This window comes from Sus scrofa, chromosome 1 (assembly GCF_000003025.6).
Source record: "Sus scrofa isolate TJ Tabasco breed Duroc chromosome 1, Sscrofa11.1, whole genome shotgun sequence".
Classification (NCBI taxonomy): Eukaryota; Metazoa; Chordata; class Mammalia; order Artiodactyla; family Suidae; genus Sus; species Sus scrofa.
In genome coordinates this window covers 122,360,331-122,380,417 of record NC_010443.5, presented here as the reverse complement: position 1 = coordinate 122,380,417, position 20,087 = coordinate 122,360,331, and the positions used below count along the sequence as shown (strand labels likewise).

The window sequence follows — 20,087 nt, the reverse complement described above, 5'->3', positions numbered from 1 at the left end:
TTAGAAAATGTTCTAATTTCATTCTTTTACATGCAGCTCTCCAGTTTTCTCAGCACCACCTATTGAAGAGACTGTCTTTTCTTCACTGTATATTTTTGCCTTCATTGTTGTAGATTAATTGACCATAGGTGCCTGAGTTTATTTCTGGGCTTTCTATCCTGTTCCATTATCTATATTTATGTTTTGGGCCAGTATCATTCTGTTTTGATGACTATAGCTTTGTAGTACAGTCTGAAGTCAAAAAAGGCAATTTTTCCAGCTCTGTTTTTCTTTCTCAAGATTGGTTTGGCTATTTGGAGCTTTGTGTTTCCATGTAAATTTAAATTTTTTTTGGTTCTAGTTCTGTGAAAAATGTAATTATTAACTCGATAGGGATTGCATTGACTCCGTAGATTGCCTTGGGTAGTATAGTCATTTTGACAGTATTCATTTTTCTAGTCCAAGAACACAGTATAGCTTTTCACCTCTGTGTCATCTTTAATTTCTTTCATCAGCATCTTATAGTTTTTGAAGTACAGGTGTTTTGCATCCTTAGGTAAGTTTACTCCTAGGTAATTTTTTTTTTGATGCAATGATAAATGGGATTATTTCCTTAATTTATTTTTATAGAAATGCAGTAGGTTTCTGTGTTTTAATTTTATATTCTTTTTATATTAAAGTTTTACCAAATTCATTGATGAGTTCTAGTAGTTTTCTGGTGCGATCTTTATGATTTCATATGTATAATATCATGTCATCTCAAACAGTGACAGTTATACTTCTTTTCCAATTTAGTTTCATTTCTTTTTCTTCTCTGATTGCCATGGCTAGGATTCCAGAGATATGATGAATAAAAGTGGTGAGAGTGGACATCTTTGTCTTGTTCCTTATCTTAGAGGAAATGTTTAAGCTTTTCACTGTTGAGCATGATGTTACATATTCCTTAAAAATGTGGTTCTAGTGAAAGATTTAGTGGCTGGGTTTGGAAGAGTTCACCTTTATTTTTTCACTTATTTGTTTTTGGAACTCCTTTTCTTAATGGCAGCTAAGGTGTTTCTGTCTAGATCATTTTCATCTGCTGTATCTGAGGAAAGTTTCCTCATATTTTCTGCTTTTCTGAGGAAAATTCAGTTGTGTGTAGTATAGGCAGTGTACTCCATTTCTTATGGCTGTTTTGTTTGGGATTGCTAAGTATCAAAATTAATTTCTACTCATTTCATAACCACATAGGCTCTGCATTTTTCATATTGAAATATTATCTTTTGTCATGTAGGAAATATTGAACAGAATAGTTGTCTGGTTCTTAAGCTTTTTATATAATTACTCTTCTCTTTGCTCTCACTGTGACCAGGAGATTATAGTCCCCAAATATTTCAGTTGGTTGCTAATTATTAGAAGGTCCTGAGTGGCAGAGCAACCTCAGAGGAGAATAACCCAGAGGAATTAAGAGATGCAGTCATTTTGCCATTCCTTCCTCAGTTAACAAATACTTTTCAGTAGGCCATTTTTGTCCCATGGGAAATTGTAACCTAAACTCCATTTTCAAAAGCTCTAGTACTTTGTTTTGTGTGACAGTATGAGGAAAAGGGAGTAATGCTGAAGAATGCAAAAGACAGTGGTAAAATGGAATGGTTAAAGATTCTAGAGAGAAAGATAGACAGTAGGAGGGTAGTAAATGGAAATCCTGGGAGAAGGTTTAAATGAAGAATGGCAACATTCTTAAGCCCTAGTTCATTCTGAAGCTTTGTAACTATCTCAGGCCAGAGAATGCTGGGTGTGCTGGGAAGGACCCTGGTAAGGCCTGGGGTGGGCCACTCGTGCAGTAAATTCAACCTCTCGTAGAGTATTGTTTTGTATAAGAATCACTACCACCTCCACACTTCCCTCTTCCCTTTAAAAATGTAAACACCAGTGGGGAAGTTGTGACTAATACTGGGTAGCCTGAGAAATTAGGTTGCCTTGAGAAGAGAAGCTGAAATGACTTCAAGGCGGAGCACCACCAAAGACCATCTTTAGATTACTCCTCCCACCCTTCCCCGGTCCACTTGTGGCACTTTAAATTCTTTTAGTTTTTCTGAAGGTTTGCTTGGAAACTATTTGCTTGAAAAGACAACAAAATGATTGCATGAATGAAGGATTCTATGCCCAGAATTCTCAGGGCACTACATAGAAATCTTAATGTGATCTGAGCTAGACCATATTTAAAGGCATCTCTAGGTAGCTCACCTATAGGATAATGTATGGGAGCTACTTTATGACCCCAGTGGCGAGAAGGGGGGGAAAGGATAGAAGAGATCACTGATGCTTTGCATTTTTTTCAGTTAAGCCTTTAACTGTTCTTCAAGAGAAAATCAATTTAGAATCCAAAGAGCCATGGAGGGAGAAAGAAACACTTATGCAGTTAGACTGCTTATTATTTTTTTAAATTAAATTAATGTTAAAAAACCTCAATTATGTGAAATAAACTTTAATAATGAAGGAAGTGGATGAAGCTTGCCCAATTACAACATAACTTTTAAATGAACTAAATTTAAATTTTAAGAAATGGCTAAATTTTAAAGTAGGATTTACAGAGGAACACAAAACAATTTTGAAACCAAGTCAATTATATGTGAGACAACTCATTCTTTATTGCTTTCCCTGGTTATACTTAAGAAAAGATCATTGTAATTCTTTTATTTCCATTTTGCACTTGCTGAAATTAGGATTCATTGCAGCATTATAGACGAAGCTATTCAGGAAGATAAATGACACATTTTAATAGACCAACAAGGTTACAAAAGTTAATGTGTCATCCTTAGAAGTATTTCCACAGCTTTATTCCATGATTGGGTGTGCTACTTGGCCTTTTGCACCCATTCTCCTAAGCAGATCAGAGTGGGGAAGAATGAAGTGCAAATTCTATGTGTATGCTCTTCTCTTCACCATCTTATGGGCTAATTTGCACACTCAGCCAAGAAAAAGGGAGCAGTGTTTCAGCTGCCTTAGGGGCTCACTTCTCTTTGGGCTTTACTCTTCCACTTATGCTCCCCCTGCCTTTCCACTTCCCCCCAATATGTATGCAATTTGCTGGAACCAAACCCACTGGTCCTCTATGACCTTTGTGGCTTAAATTTCTAAAATAGATATGCAGTTATATTTTCTTACACGTTCAGTATTTGAAATCTGGTTTCCTGAATCTAAAGCAATCTGAGTGTGTTTCTAACCTGGTTATAGAAACCATATAGATTGTTCTGGGAGCTGTGTTTTCCTGAGATTTTAATCAGAAAATTCTAGCCTTCAGAGTAGAAGCTACAAGTCTTTTCTGAAAAATACATTACTGACTGCATATATATATTTTAAAATATATATGGGTTGTCTCAGATATAAATGACTTGGTTTCAAAATTGTCTTTATATTACTCAATAAATTCTTTAAATTCTCCTTTAAAGTTTAGCCATTTCTTAAAAGTTACATTTTGTTCATTTAAAAGTTGTTTTATAATTGGGCAAGCACCATTATTTTCTTTATTTTTCTTTGTTTCACATAAAGTTTTTTTAACATTTAATTAAAAATAAGCAACCTGAGTATATATTTTTTCTATTTTAAAACAAATATAATAATCCAGCTGCCATTTATTAGAACCGGCCAAATGCCTGGAATTATGCTGGGTTGGAATTAGAAAGATAGATATAACCTATCCCTAAATTCAAGATTTTCTGAAACAGTTAATTTAATACCCATTTGTATAATACATACATAATTTAGCTTGAAATAAGTAAAACTGAATTAAAATACAAGGCACAGTTCCTTGCTTTCCTTCTTTGCGACTCATGGCAAAGGTGAGTCTTAATGGAGCACCACTCCTTCCCCCTCAACCCCACCTTTGATCAGTAAGTGCTTTATGCTCAAATCCTTTCATTTAAAAGTAGAAAATTTTAGTCAGGTTAAATGAGGTTCCTGGAAAGTTGGTTATAGGAATACATTTTTCAGTGATAAAAGGGATCAAAGGGAACATTCTTTATAATCATCTTGCATTTGCCCTAGCTTTTGTTTTGTAAATCATGCTTTATAAGTGAAGGCTGCTTTTGTTGTTTTGGCCAACCCTTCCGTGTTATTCCTAATCAAGCGACCACAAGCATCAAAATGATACTGGGAATTTGGGGGGTTGCCTTTCTGATGTGTAAAAGCTCAGGAGCTATATTTTTAATGCCTTACTGGAAAAAAAATGCAAATGTGAAAAGTTCACTAAACACCCTTAGTTCACCTACACTTCTGGCTCTTTCTTGCAATTTCTATAGCACATAACAAAGGGCATATTAAGCACCAGTGGGGAACACTGCAGTCAGGATTTTTCTGCCTTTGTGAGTGTGTATAGTAGGGGAGGCTGCTGACTAGCTGCTGGGGCAGCAACCCCCCCATTTGCGATCACAAGTGCTATTGATTTGGGGGCAGAAGGATGTTTATAACAGCACTTATCATTCTCCATTGGGGAAATTTGGGCCCCGATGATTTCAGACCATGTGGTTGTTGCAATCTAGTTCATTTTCATCTGTAGCAGGCAGGGTGGTGACATCCTAGCTCTGGAGACTCAAAAGTGAATGTATTTACCTGGAAAGACTTCTAGCTTCTGCCCTCTGGAAACTGGCAGGATCCGAAGGAAAGTAGGTCCCCTGACACAATTCCTATGGGTTTTGCATCCACTTAGAAACAACATTTTCAGTTTGCTTTAGGTTTGGTTTTGAAACCACAGTTTTCAAAAACTGTTCAAAGGAGACAATGTAAGAAAATAATGCCTAGAAGTTCATTAAAGACCATAAAAGACCTGGCTGACTTGAGTTAGAAAAATGGCATAGTTTTGAGTCTTAAAAAATCAAGTAAGAGGGCACACTCTTCTTCTTTAAACCATACCATGCTGGCTTTGATGACCAGATTTTAGTGTCTTTCGGAGTTACCTAGTGATACCTCAGTTTTTCTCATCATCCTCTATAGGCAAAGATAGTTTGCTGTGGCTGCATGAAAACTTCTTTTTTTAAGTAACCAAATTACCAGCTAGCCCTCTGCTGACTTAGGAGCTCAAAGTAATCCTAGAATCCCAGGGCTGGAGAACCTTTTCAGCCTGGATGATAGGAGTCTGGGCTCAGTTCAGCTAGTGGGCCCTAAGGTCAATTTTTAAGGGGTAGGAGGTGAGGAGTAATCTTTATTTATTTGTAAGCATTTTTGTTGTCCTCCTTCAACATCTACTTTCATATGAAAAGCGTATTTGAATGAGTAAAACAGACCATGAAAAGAAATCATTTGAGAATATCATTGAAGGGAAAATTAATTACTGATGTGCAATAATTCTGATGTCCTAGAGTAGGGGTAATATTCTATTGATATTTTCCAGGAAATAAAGTAGCTTATTTAGATGGAAAAAAGGGACAGAACTATACTAAATTAATTGTGGAGTTTTAATCTGCTGTGAATTTGGAGTAAATTTTATTAGGAAGAATTGGAAGTACATGTTAACTTTTATTGTCAGAATAAATTGCATCTTTTCAAGATGAGTGATCCTTGGACTTTGTGTAGGGCCTTTCACTTGGTGCAGATCTTAGGTTTGAAACTATGCCTGGTTGATGGTGACTAAAATTACCTCTTGCTGTGTGCTGGCTTATATTGTAGTTTCCATCTCAATCACACACTTTGTCTGATGGTAAATTTTGAGTCTAGTTGTCAGACCAGTTCTGGAAAGTACAGGGAAAATGGGGATGGACCTGCAGAAGCCACCAGCCTCTTTGTGGAAAGGTCTGCATGGTTTCCCTTTAGAGATTAAACAGACAAACTGCTATAGAGTTTAATAACATGTTCTTTTTTGGTAAGTTTATTCAGCACACATCTAGGCTTATTTGTTCTAAGGAACTGAATGCAGCTTAAATAGCCACCAGAGGAGCCCTCTCATGTGTATAAGAATTGCACTTCAAATTTTGATTTGCCTTCATAGGGAGCAGCCTTCTAGTTCATATTGCTGATCATGTCTGTTGCCTGTTTTCTTTTCACTCCCTCTTCCTGATCACCTGTAGGATTGCTGTACAGCTCTTCAGGTGCTGGCTTTATGGAATCAGGACTGCTTGCCAGCCCTCATGAAACAGGCGTAACACTAACTTTTACTACCTAAGAGGCAAAACCAGGCTTTGTCTTAGTTTTAGATAATTAAATTTCAAATCACCTCCTGACAGCAGTATGTATTGCTTAATGTCCTAACATGTTTGATGATACTGAAAAAAAAAAAATACCCCACAAAATATACCATATACTCTCTTCTAAGTATTTGGGTAGGCTCTGTATTCTAAAGCACTGCCTAGAAAATCACCCTCATTTCCATTTGAAGGCTCTAATTTTTTTTCTAATTGTTTTAGGAAATTTGGGGCTCAAGGGTCACGACTCACTGGAGCAGGATGGGGAGGCTGCACAGTATCGATAGTACTTGCTGACAAGTTGCCCAGCTTCTTAGCAAATGTGCATGAAGCTTATTACCAGAAGAGCGGCCGAAGCTTAGCGCCTGAGAAGCAGAGTTTGTTTGCTACCAAGCCTGGAGGTGGAGCTTTGGTTTTCCTTGAGGCCTAAACAATGTAAAAAAATCTCCGAGAAACTATTTAGAGCATTTAGGAACTGGCAGGACTTCTTATGCCACAGTAAATCAATCCCCTTTCTGTTTTGTATTATGATGAACGGTTGCTATTATCAAGATGTATTTCCAAAGAAACGGCTATGCTTCATAACGATTATTTTTCCATCTTAAAATGTTTTCTACCAATAAGAGCCAAAATTATGCTTGGACAGATCTCCTCAGGATGATTTACTGAAATTTACTGATTTAAGATTTTTAAAGACAAATGGATAAAGACCATTAATACTGACCTCATAGATTGTACTTGAATTAAACACACTACTATGATTAAATTGATACAACCAAGTTTTATGCAATTTTCTTAAGTTTTTGGTTTCTCTTGGCATTCTTCTTCCTCTAAGTTGTGGTCTTCTGTTGTTGTTAATGATGATGATAGTGATGCTAGAAATTCTCTCTCACCTTCAGCTTCAGTACGCTATTAAGATAATACATTATCAAGAATGTTATATACTTGAATGTGACATTCCCCCATTATTAAGATGAGGAGGATCACATAACTTTTTTTTTTTTTCATAAGATGGATTTAGGAACAAAATCCCAGGCTCATTTAGATTTTTTTTTCTAACCATATGATATCCCGTAAACAACCATTTCAATTCTTTTGGCCCCACGCTTTCTCTATCACAATAGAGAACCTTAGACACTAGGTTCTTATCTCTATTCACACTGAAATAGAGAATTATCTGGATGTTAATTCAAATAATTCAATTTGTTCCTAAAATGTACTTTCTTCCCACTGCAGCCTACCTTTTCTCAAATATCTCTCTAATCTAGGAGGTATGTTTACTGTTCTAGAAAATCCCACCTGTGCCTTGCATCCTTCATTGTATGTCTAGCTAGGTTTGTATTTGTGGACCAATGTAGGGCAGGTGTGCAGGCATGCAGGTGAATGTATGAAAAGGCTTAGAGTGGGTTCTGGGATTAGGAAAGGGTGTTGGTGGGTGCCTTAAATGTTTGTCAAGAGTGGGGAAAAAAAAAAAAAGAGTGGGCAGAAAGTTTGGCTATGTGGTGATGGTAAATGAATGGTCCTCTCTCGTGGATAGACTGCAAGAAGGTCTTCCTGAATTATATGAAGATTTAGACCAAAAAGCATTTTGCTGATATAATCAAATAACTGAGAGAGCAGCAGTTGTATAAATTATCCAGAAAATTATCACAATTTTCTATTAGTCTATGATTGTTTTTGCTTATTAATGTGAAGCTCAAAGATTGGACATCATCATCTTAAATCTCAGTTTCAGGGAAGCTGAGGCAAAGCTGGTTAAAACCTTTCTCAAAAGGAACAGTCATATACAGTACTAGGAAATTCATTATTCTATTCTAAAATAAACTTCTGGTGCATTTTCATTCTTAGCAGAAAGGAAAACACTTGAGAAAACAAGTCAAATTTATTAATTTTGAGTTTTAAAATTGATTTAAAATTATAATCCTTTGTTTTTAATACTTTTCCATTTTCCACAGAAGATCTGTGGTTGTTATATAATTATTTGAAGATGGCTAGATTACTGTGAAAAAGAAAAAAGGCACTTGCCATTGCTTTGCTATTCTATTTAAATTTTTCACCATGAGATACCTTCTTTACAAAATAGGTAAGTAAAAATTTCTAGTGCCCACTCTGCTTTGGAGGACATAGTTGTTTTCAACAGACTGTATTTACCTCAATGCCTGGCTTGAAGGGAAAAAAAATTATTTTACAATGAAAACATTACCAAGTGTTATTCTAGAAATGTAAGATAATGAACTTGTCTGGAAAAGATGGGGCTAGAACCACGGGAAAAAAATGCTTCGGGAAAAAAAAGCTTCAGGTAGAAGATGGAATTTGAGCAGGGCCCTAAAAGATGAATGGAATTTGAAAGATGGGGAGCAGGCTTTGCAGGTGAGCAAAGTCTATGATAATGTGTTAACAGGATGCATTCAGAAGATTTAGTGGGAGTGCAGGCTTTGCCTTGGGATATATGGGGAATAAGATTGGCTGTATTGGCTGGAGCCAGTTTTTGGAGAGCTCCAAGTCCAGCATTTAGATTAGGGGTTGCAGAGCAGCAGCTTTTAGGCCTGTCTGGTCTGCCGATTTAATTAGTTTGGCCTCCATTCCTTCAGAGCCACAATAAACTAGAGGTGAGGAAGTAGCTGCCTTGTTTTGGTGAGGCATGGACTTGTCAGTGTGCTATGGTTTCCACAGCTCTTGCAGTTTTCCTAATACTTGGGCCATTTACTACCTGCCAGCTGAGGTCACTTGCCCTTTACCAGCACAGTTCTCTTATACTAAATAAATCTCTCTCTGTACTCATGTCTCTAGCAGTAGTTGTTAAAGAGAGATAATGAAAAGTGGAAGAATGTTTTTGTGTATAAGTAAAGAAGAGTATTATTTCTTTAATATTAAACACCCAGGTTACTCCTTTCCATTACTTTCTGGTTCATATAGGAATCTGGTTAGATTATTTGACCCCCCCCCTTTTTTTTTTGATATTACACTAGTAGCTAATGAAGATAGCTCTCAATTTTTACGTGGAAGCCTGACATGCTGGAAATAAAAAGCTCTCTCTTATTCCTGACCTCAGTCCAACCTCCGGATTTACACTGTTCTCCATATGGTCTTGCTTGTTGGAAGGGAAGAAGGACCTTTAAGTTAAGGAGGAGCAGAAGGCAAGGGGACAAAGCTGGAAAGATGGGACCATCTCCTTATGTTCCTTTTAATTGAGGGCAGAATCATTCATCTACCACAGTAGTTGGAATCTAATACATTTTTGTTGAATTATGAACGGCAAATAAAATATGATTTCAAACACCAATACTTTTCTATGAGTTTGAAATTCTGACTGCACTTGGTTTTCAGTTGCATGAAGTGCTATTGGTTGGAACCAAGGGATGGGGTAATTGGCCTAAGGTTGAAACTAATACACAAGACAGAGATTGTCCTAAATGTGTATGTGGATGAATACATAACAAGTGTGTGTTCTATCCTGCCATTGTAACTTGGATGTGAAACCATATATACCTTATTAAATATTTTACAGTCTATATAAGAGAAATTAGATAGAGAATTCTCAATTATTTTCAGAAAAGAAACATACCAGTCTATGTAGGAAATTCTCAAAGTCATTCTTAACTTCGTAAGTTTTCTTGGTAACCTTTGCTTGGAGTCTAATCATGAAATAAAGAAAATTTGTAACCAAACTAGTTGTTTTTATACCATCACCAACCAAGATCCAACATTTACAAACAGTGTAATATGCCAGGCATTTGCCACCACCTTACATAAATTCAGTTTCTCTGATAACAGCTTTAGGAAGTAGGTTCCACTACCATTGTCCTATATTGTAGATGATGAAAGAGGCTCAGATAGGTTAAGTAACCTGCCCCCAGTGATACAGCTAATAAGGAAGAGGATTTGAACCCAAGTATTGTGACTTGAGCCCTCAATTCTAACCACTGGGTGACCTTGCATCCCAGCAGTGAAGCATCCTCATCAGTGAGGCAGTTCACGCAGTATTCCCTTAACTAGTTCCACTCACCAGGCTTCCGTGCAGATTTTTAAGATGTGTCAGTGGGGAGAGAAAACTGGTAAGGGGAAGATCTGGGGTGGGAGGAGAGATGGAAAAGGCTAAAGTGTGAGAGCGCTTACTAGACTGTAAGCTTGCTGAGGGTGAGGATCCAGGAATCTATCATGATTCCTGTCACCATGTACTCATTCAACACATAGTTATGAAGGAGCTGAGTAGCTGGATGGATAGGAATCTTTCTAGACATCCATGGATAAAGACAGAGGTGGTCTAGGCAAGGAAAGACAGAGACTTGGAACAAGGGAGAAACACTAGCAAAGGAGACAAAGATGAAGAAAGAAAAATGAAAAAGGGTATAAGGCTATTAATTTCATTGGCAATTTTCAAGTGAAACATTTAAAAATTATTCCATGAAGTCTGTAGGAAGCATAGTTTTCTTATAATTCCAGATATACTTTGCTGAAGTATAAGGCTCAAAAGAGACCAGCTAAATAGATTTTTTTTTTCCTAGTTTACATCTTCCCTAGGGTGAGGCATGCTTATGGGTCTATTTTTAAAAGGCCCTCAGCTTAAGTCCTACGTCTGGTGGAGTAAAAGGAGATGATGATAATGTTGAGCAGTTATATAAATTAGCAGAATAAGTGATTATTATGTGGATAAAAAGGTTAGTGTGATTCCAGATCTGTTGAGTAGAAAACCTCCAGTTATCTGAACGCATTTTTACATAATAAACCCATTGTGATTTATATAACACATTTGTTCAAAGTATTTTTTAAGCCCTACAAGTTGAATAAGAAACAAACCTATGAAGCTCCTTGTCAGCTCTTTCCTGTTGCTTTCGTAGGAGTTTTATTTCTTCATTAATTCTGTGCTTTTCTCTATAAAATCAAAGTTTGGAGTTAAATTTTGAAATAAAGTAGGCAGTTCTCACTGAAAAAGAATAAATCAACAACATGCTGGTGTCCAGTAAAAGTCCCTTACAAAATAATTCTTCACTGTCCCCTTGCCATGCACTACTTGGTGTGAGGAATCCCCCAGCACATCCCCCCTTAGAAACATGTGCCAAAGGCATCACCTGTGTCACCTGGTTATGGCCTGGACTCCTTTGCTGCTTCCACATGAGGCCACTTGTAAGGTGCCCACTCCTATTCTTCCCACTGAAAATATGAAACCTAAGGGCTCTGTGTGTGTGTCTGTGTGCATGTATATGCATGTATGTATGTTGGTGGGAGGGGGAGGGGGACTCAGGGAAAGGAGAGGCTCAGACTTTAGTCCTGCTTGCTGGATAGGACTGAGCTGGCTGCTCTTCAGTTTACTTCTCTTTGACGTGTTCCTGAAGAGCATCAGGTACCCAAAGGGTAGGATGCATATCCTTTCTCTCTTCAAGGCAATCAGACAGGTAGGCAGTGACCTTTATATCATAGGTAAAAGAAGTGGACCTGCCAGTTTGTTCTCATAAAAACTGATGGATATCCTCATTAAGCCATTCGGCTTCCTGGCACTTAAGAATCCCATAACTGGCCAGGAGTAATCATTTTAGTTAAGCACACACACACACAAATCCAAGAAAACAAAACCTGACAATGTTTCCCCAAGCAAACATTTCAGAAAAGACCTCCCTGCCTTGCTTTCCTCAATACAACCCCTGCTGCCATCCCAATTCCAAGAAATTCCTTTTACTGCAGACAACCTTTCTGTTCTTCCAGGGCTCATCTTTGTAAATAAACAATACTCCCATCTCTATTCCCTGGAGTTTGTCCTGGTCTCTCCACATTGGGGTAAATCCCACCCCTCAACCCAGACCACAGCAAAACTTCCTTCCTTCTTTCAATCCCTGACACGTGCATGCCATGGTTCCATGGTTACCACATGCATCCTTGACATTTACCTGAAAAGAATCTCCAATTCTATAAGACGCTCAGAGGTGATTCTTCTTGTCAGTAAAATAAGGACCTTAGCTGTAGATAATTTCTGTGGTCACTTCCAGCTCTAAAAGAGTTTATGATTTATATTTAACAATAGTATGGAGTCAACTTACATTCTAAAATCCTTTTGGTTCCTTGCAAATTGTCTTTTTGCCTCCCTTAGAATATCACGGTAAGTTGGAGCAGGTGGTGTGATAGGCTTATGGTTAAGGAAAGATTTCCAATTAGGAATATTCAGGAGAGGTAAATATATCCTTCATGGGAGACCAAGGGAACCCTCTTGCTTGGGCCTCCCAGTTGTGAAGGATCTCAAGGGCAAATATGAATATTATGTCTGGAGTTACACTGAGAGGATCCAAAGAAGACAATGCCCATCAGACCACTTTAAACTTGTATCCCATTATCTGCACCACCCTGTCACAGTGCACCAGGACTTAGTAGTTACACAAATCCCCAAATTACTATTTTCATGGGTTTTTGTGTGTGTGCTTTAAAGGCAGCAGTTTGTTAAATGTAAATATTAAAAAATGTACTAACATTTTGGTAATTCTGTTCATACTGTTCTTCATTTCTACATATACTGAGAACCTCAAAGTCCTTTGAATTCTGAGAGTCTCAGGGAGTGACTGGCAGCATGGGTTGGCTGCCACAGGTAGCCTGGCCTTGCTAACCACACAGAAAAAGGATGGTAAGCAGAAGATATAAGTGTTTTGCTAGTGAGGCTGGGGCTTTTCTACTGTCAGTTTATGTTACAGCCTGTGGCTGTGTCTCAAACCCTGGTCTTAATCCATGTCTGTGTCTGGCAAAGCAGACACTTCCTTTCTGAAGTGGCAACTGGTAAATGACTCAAGGAAGCATGCTTCATCCGGTGTTAAGACCTTCACCTCAGTGATAAACTACAAGCTCTTAAACCTGTGCAGTCACCAAGACATCGAGGATGAGACTGTCTTTCTATGGCCCTACTCTCCAACCTGAGACACACTTCACTGTTACCTCCAACACTCTCTGAATGCAATTGGCTCATTTAAAACACATTTGTGTTCCCTCAAGGCTGTCTCTGATGCTCATGATAAACTTATTTATCTGGTATAAGAATGTTAGGAAAAGTCCAGTGGATTTGTCCTCTGGCACTTAACCTTATGACCTTAATTTCCTGAGTATTATATCTCAAATGAGATATCCAGAAGGAAAATAATGAATGGCTTAACAACAAAGAGTCTCAAAATAAACTTGAATAAAACTTGTGTTTTTCATATAAAGATCTAAACTAGTCAGAAAGTATCTTCAATTATAATTTAAATATAAAGCTCCTAGAATCAAGGAAAAGAACACTTAGTTTTCTCTGCACTCCAGACTACTTTCTCAGCAATGTGAGTGATCAATTCTCTCCATCAGCTATGGAATCTGTTTAAGCAGGCTCCTTAATGGCATCACTAACGTCTGGGAGGCAGTGCTAACAGTAGACCATACTCCATCCTAACAAGCACAGAATCTGTGAGGGTCTGGATGATTATGTTATACTGAATAGGATTATAAGTTCTCTGAAATAGATTTTAGATAAAAGTCTGCTGCTATTTATGATGCATTCTGAGTTTATTTTCCCCTCTAATGATATCTAGGTTTGAGAGCATAGTTTTCCTTAAAAAAAAAAAGAGAGGAACCTGGAGGGGAGATCAAGATGGCAGAGAAGGAGGATGTGAAGTTCACCTAATATTCACATCAAAAATACATCTACATGTAGAACAATTCTCACAGAAAACCAACTGGAAATGGACAGAAGATCTATATAACCAAAGCTGCAGGGAAGATCTCTGCATAGCCAGGTAGGATGGAGGAAAAAAAAGGCATCAGGATGGAATCTGCTCCCCTAGGAATGGTTTGTGAAGAAGAAAAGGCTCATACAGGCAGACCTTCACCCTGAAGAGCCCCTTGCCTGCTGGGACATCTGTTGGGACAGATGGAGGGACTGGAGGAGCCCAGGCTCCACTTGTGAGGATTGCATGCATACTGGCTTGCTAACAATCAGGGCAGAGAGAGGCCTGCATTGGCAGTTGCCACCTCACTACACTCCTCAATCTTACCAGGCAGGTCTACAAATATATGCAGTGTCTAAGCACTGAATCTCTGGCAGACCCTGAGAAAGGACTCAATCTAGCTTCATGGATATAGCCCAGAGAGCCAGGGGTTTGTTTTGGCTTTGACTGCAAAGCTCATTGTCACTTCTTGCACAGTAGAGGTGGGTCTAGCTGTGGTGGACTTTGTTGGCACATGCAATGGGTGATGATACAGAAATGCACAGTATCTGAATACTGAGTCTTGGGTGGAGAGCCCCTGAGGAGAAGTATGTAGTGGTTTATCCCAAAGGAAGTGCCCTGGCTCCAATCACCTGACACTACAGCTTGGAACCAGATCTGGCATGGATAGAGGTAGCCCAGGTCCAGACAGCAGCACAACCACCTTCATTCCTGCAGCCATAGTGCCCTGGCCCCAAGCAGCATCCTACTCTATACCACAGCCTAGCACCAGGTCTGGGATGTGTGGGAACACAATGGAGAAAGGGAAGTGACCTTGGGCTGCTTCCTGGCAGAACAACAGATGCCTACATGGGTGGTACATAAGTCTGCTGTGACCACACGATCCTCACCTGCTTCAGTGGTCACCTTCTTTAAGGCAGAGCACAGCCTCAAGGGCAACAGAACCTAACTGAACCTGACCCTCAGGGCTTCTACTCCAACAACTGGGGAGCAGACACCAACAGTGACAAGGCTATGACAACCACAGAGCAAAGAGGAGGCCTCTGCCCAGTGCAGGCTCTGTTTACTCCAACAACAAACACAATGCCTATCAGGGGATAACATCCAGCATACTCTGAGGAAAAATGTGGCTGGTATCCATATGAAAAACTGTCTTTGCACCAAAAATATTACACTCAGTATACACAGGGGTGCTCCTACATAAAAATACAGCTTCAAGACTACAATAGATAACTGTTTCTCCTAATTTCATAGAGAAAGAGAAAGTTAATAAGCAGAGGAACTACTCCCAATTAAAAGACAAGAGAAATCCTCCAAAAGAACAAGTAATAAAACGGAGTTCACTAGTCCACCAGATCCCAAGTTCAAAAAGGAGATAATAAAAATAGTAAAAGAATTAAAAGATTAACCATAGAAATTCAGATTACTGTAACAAGGAACTATAAAATATAAAAATGAACAAATCAAAATTAGACAACTCAATTGCCTAGATAAAAACCAATCTAGAAGCAATTAATAGCAGACTAAATAACACAGAAGAATGAATAAGTGATCTGGAATACAGAATAATGGAAATTTCCCAATCAAATGGCAGACAGAAAGGCAAATGAAAAAAACATAAAAGAACTATGGTATACTATATAAAGCATGCCAACCTATGCATAATAGGGGGTCCAGAGGGAGAAGAGAGAGGAAAAGGGATTGAAAATGTATTTGAAGAAATTATGGCTAAACACTTGCCAAATCTAAAGAAGGAAACAGGTATCCAGGTACAGGAAGCACACAGAGTTTCCTGAACAAGGTGAACCCAAACAGACCCAAACCAAGACACATCATAATTAAAATGGCAAAAGTTAAAGATAAAGAGGGGATTCTAAAGGCAGCAAGAGAAAGACAAAGAGTCAGTTACAAGAGAACTCCCATAGGTCATCATCTGATTTCTTTATGTTATAAAGAAGGGATCAATACAAGAAGATATTACACTCATTAACATATATGCACCCAATACAGAAGCACATAAAACAAATCCTAACAGGTATAAAGGGAGAAATTGACTGGAATATAATAAGAGTAGGAGACTTTAACACCCCACTGACATCAATGAAGAGATTTTCCAGGCAGAAAACAACAAAGCAGCAGAGGTCCTATATGACACAATAGGTCAAGTGGACTTAATTGATATTTACAGAACAGTACATCCAAACAAAAATGAAAACAAAAACAAACCAGGATACACAGTCTTTTCAGGTACACATTGAACATTCTTTAGGATAGAGAATGGTCACAAACATGGTCACAAAAGAAGCCCCAACAAATTTAAGAGGACAGAAATTATTTCAAGCATCTTTTCTGACCACAGTGGTATGAAACTAGAAATGAACCACAGAAAGAAAAATGAAAAAAGAACAAACACATGGATATTAAATATGTTACTAAAAAATAAAATAGGTCAATGATGAAATCAAGGAAATCAGAAAATATCTCAAGATAAATGACAATGAAAATACATCCTTATAAAATCTATGGGATGCAGCAAAAACAGTTCTAAAAAGGAACTTCAATGATACAGGCTTTCCTCAAGAAATAAGAAAAAGGGAGTTCTCTCATGATCTAGTGGTTATGATCCAGTTCTTTCACCACTGTGGTCCATGTTCAATCCCTAGCCTCAAAACTAAGGTTCCATATGTGGCAAAAAAGAAAAATCCTACTTAAATGACCTAGTTTACCACCTAAAAGAATTAGAAAAACAGACAAGACCCAAAGTCAGCAGAAGGAAGGAAATAATAAAGATCAGAAAACAAAATAGAGATTAAAAATTGGAAAAGATCAACAAAAAGGGCTGCTTTTTTTTTAAAAAGATAAATAAAATTGACAAACCTCTAGCCAGGCTTACTCAGAAAAAGAGGGAGAGGACCCAAATAAAGAAAATAAGAAATGAAAGAGGAGAAATAACACAGAAATACAAAAAACCATAAGAGAATATTAAAATAGTTAAATGCCAATAAATTGGACAACCTAGAAGAAATGGACAGGTTTACCGAAACATACAGCTTGCCAAAACTGAATCAAGAAGATACAGATAATTTGAACAGACTGATCATTAGACATAACATAGGATCTGTCATTTAAATAAAGCTCCCTGCAAATAAAAATCTAGGACTGGACAGCTTCACCAAACATATAAATAACTCATACCTATTCTTCTCAAACTATTCCAAAAGACAGAGGAGTGAACACTCTCAAATTCATTCTATGAGGCCAACATTACCCTGATACCAAAAACAGACAAGACATTACAAAAAAGAAAATTATAGGCCAATATCTTTACTGAATGTGGACATGAAAATACTCAACAAAATATTAGCAAACTTAACCAAAAAACATATAAAGAGGACCATATATCATGATGAAGTTGTATTCTACCCAGGGTTGCAAGGATGGTTCAACACATAGAAATCAATCAATTTGATATACTATATTAACAAAAGGAAAGACAAAAACATGATCATCTCAATAGATGCAGAAAAAGCATTTGACAAAATTCAACATCCATTCATGATAAAAAAAAAAAAAAACTCTCACCAAAGTGGGTTTAGAGGGAAGATATCTCAAAATAATAAAGGCATTTACAACAAATCCACAGCAAACCTAATACTTAATGGTGAAAAGATGAAAGCCTTCCCGCTAAAATCTGGAACAAGACAAGGATGCCCATGCTCACTACTTCTTTTTAACATAGTATTGGAAGTCTTAGCCACATCGATTAGAAAAGAAAAATAAATAAGATGTATTCAAATTGGAAGGAAAGAGCTGAAACTCATTATTTACAGATGACATGATCTGATACATAGGGAACCCTAAAGTCTCCATACAAAAAGAGAACTAATAAATGAGTTCAGCAAGGTAGTAGGACACAGGTTTAATATACAAAAATCTATCTCATGTCTTTACACTAATGATGCGATATCAGAAAGTTAAAGTAAAAAAAATCCTATCTAAAATTGTGTCAGAAAAAAACCAAAACCACCTATGGATTAAACTTAACCAAGGAGGGAAAGATCCATATGCTGAAAACTATACTACACTGATAAAGGAAATTGAAGATGATCCAAACATGGAAAAATATTCCATGTTTTTAGATTGGAAGAATTAATATTAATTAACAGATTGATAATAATCTACAGATTTAATGCAATCCCCCTCCAATTACCCATGACATTTTTCACAGAACTAGAATAGGTGATCCTAAAATTTATATGGAATTACAAAAGACCCAAAATTGCCAAAGCAATTCTGAGGAAAAAGAACAAAACTGGAAGCATAACTTTTTTTTCAGTCTTCAGACAATACTACAAGGTTACAGTAATCAAAACAACATGATAGTGGCACAAAGAGAGACACATGGATCAATGGAACATAATAGAGAACCCAGTAGTAAGTCCATATAACTAGAGTCAATTAATCTATAACACTGAGGCAAGAATATACAATGGAGAAAAGACAGTCTCTACAACAAGGGGTGTTGGGAAAGCTGGACAGCTATATGTAATGGAGTGAAATTAGAGAATTCTCTCACACCATATACGAAAATAAACTCAAAATGGTTTAAAGATCAAAATATAAGACATGACACCACAAAACTCTTAGAAGAGAACATAGATAAAACAATTATCTGAAGTAAATTGCAGCAATATTTTCTTAGATGAGTCTCCCAAGTTAAAAGAAATAAAAGTAAAAATAAATGGGACTTAATGAAACTTAAAAGCTTTTGCACAACAAAGGAAACCATAAACAAATCAAAAAGACAACTTATAGAATGGGATAAAATATTTCGAAGTGATGTGACCAACAAGGGGTTAAGATCCAAAATACACAAATGGCTCATATAATAACTCAATAACAAAAAAACACCAAAAACTCAATTGAAAAATGGGCAGAAGTCCTGAATAGACATTTCTCCAAGGAAGACACACAGATGGCCAATAGGCATATGAAAAAATACTCAACACTGCTAATTATTAGAGAAATGAAAATAAAAACTACAATGAGATATTACCTCACACTTGTCAGAATAGCTATCATCAAAAAATCTACAAATAAAAAAATTCTGGAGAAGTTGTGGAGAAAAGAGAACCCTTATACACTGCTGATGGGAATGTAAATTGGTGCAACCACTATGGAAAACAGTATGAAGGTTTCTCAAAAAACTAAAAATAGAGCTACCATATGATCTTTAATCCCACTCCTGGGCATACATTCAGGAAAAAATAAAAACTGTAATTTGAAAAGATACATGCACCTCAATGCTCATAGCAGTGATATTTACAACAGTGAAGACATAGAAACAACCCAAGTGCCCAAAAAGCAGATGATTGGCTCAAGAAGACATGGTATATATGTATAATGGAATATGATTCAGCCATAAAAATAATGGAAATATTGCCATTTGCAGCACATGGATGGACCTAGAGAATATTTTACTAACGTAAGTAAGTCATGCAGAGAAAGATATCACTTATAGGTGGACTCTAAAAAATAATACAAATGAATGTATATATTAAACAGAAACAGAGTCACAGACACAGAAAATAAACTTATGGTTATCAAAGGGGAAAGGGAGTGGAGGAGATAAAAAATAGGAGTATGGGAGATTAACAGATATATACTACTATACAGAAAATAGATAAGCAACAAAGAGTTACACATGGAGAAGGAAGGACTGAATATGGCAAGGATAACGATGGAGTCATAGATATTAAGAAATATGTCAATTTGAAGGTTGTATTATAGGCGATAAGAAGGTATTTTAATAATGGCCGTTTCAATTAGCTATTTCTTGCTAATATTTACAGGCATACCTCAGCAATAATGCGGGTTTGGTTCCAGACCACTGCAATAAAATGAATATTGCAATAAAGGAGTCACACAAATTTTTTGCTTTCTCACTGCATATAAAAGTTATGTTTACATGATACTGTAGTTTATTAAGTGTGAAATCACTTTGAACTTTTCTTCTGCAGCTTCTTCACCTCTCTCAGCCTTTGTAGAATTGAAGACAGTTAGGACCTTGCTCTGGATTAGGTTTTGACCCAAGCGATTGTTGTGGCTGGTCTGATCTTCTATCCAGAACAATAAAACTTTCGCCATATCAACAATAAGTTCTGTTTTGATTCATTATCATTTAGTATGCACTGCAGTAACACTTTTAATTTCCTTCAAGAACTTTCCCTTTGCCTTTACAACTTAGCTGTTTGGTTCAAGAGGCCCAGCTTTCAGCCTA

General features: G+C 37.2%; 2 protein-coding genes across 9 annotated transcripts in view; one reads left to right on the top strand and one right to left on the bottom strand.

Annotated features, from left to right (window-relative positions):
* Positions 1-9,802, top strand: part of GALK2 (galactokinase 2) — a 171,672-nt gene extending 161,870 nt beyond the window's left edge. For all 8 annotated transcript variants that reach the window (XM_003121519.6, XM_021073702.1, XM_021073712.1 and 5 more), the window contains one exon: positions 6,357-9,802. In XM_003121519.6, the coding sequence (XP_003121567.4) occupies positions 6,357-6,564 (208 nt within the window). In that variant the 3' untranslated portion in view covers positions 6,565-9,802. The remainder of the gene's footprint in view (positions 1-6,356) is intronic.
* FAM227B (family with sequence similarity 227 member B) overlaps positions 6,930-20,087 on the bottom strand; it is a 234,146-nt gene continuing 220,988 nt past the window's right edge. The window contains exons 14-16 of the mRNA XM_021073744.1: positions 12,167-12,242; positions 9,700-9,769; positions 6,930-7,043 (exon numbers count right to left, since the gene is read on the bottom strand). Of these exons, the coding sequence (XP_020929403.1) occupies positions 6,930-7,043; positions 9,700-9,769; positions 12,167-12,242 (260 nt within the window). The remainder of the gene's footprint in view (positions 7,044-9,699; positions 9,770-12,166; positions 12,243-20,087) is intronic.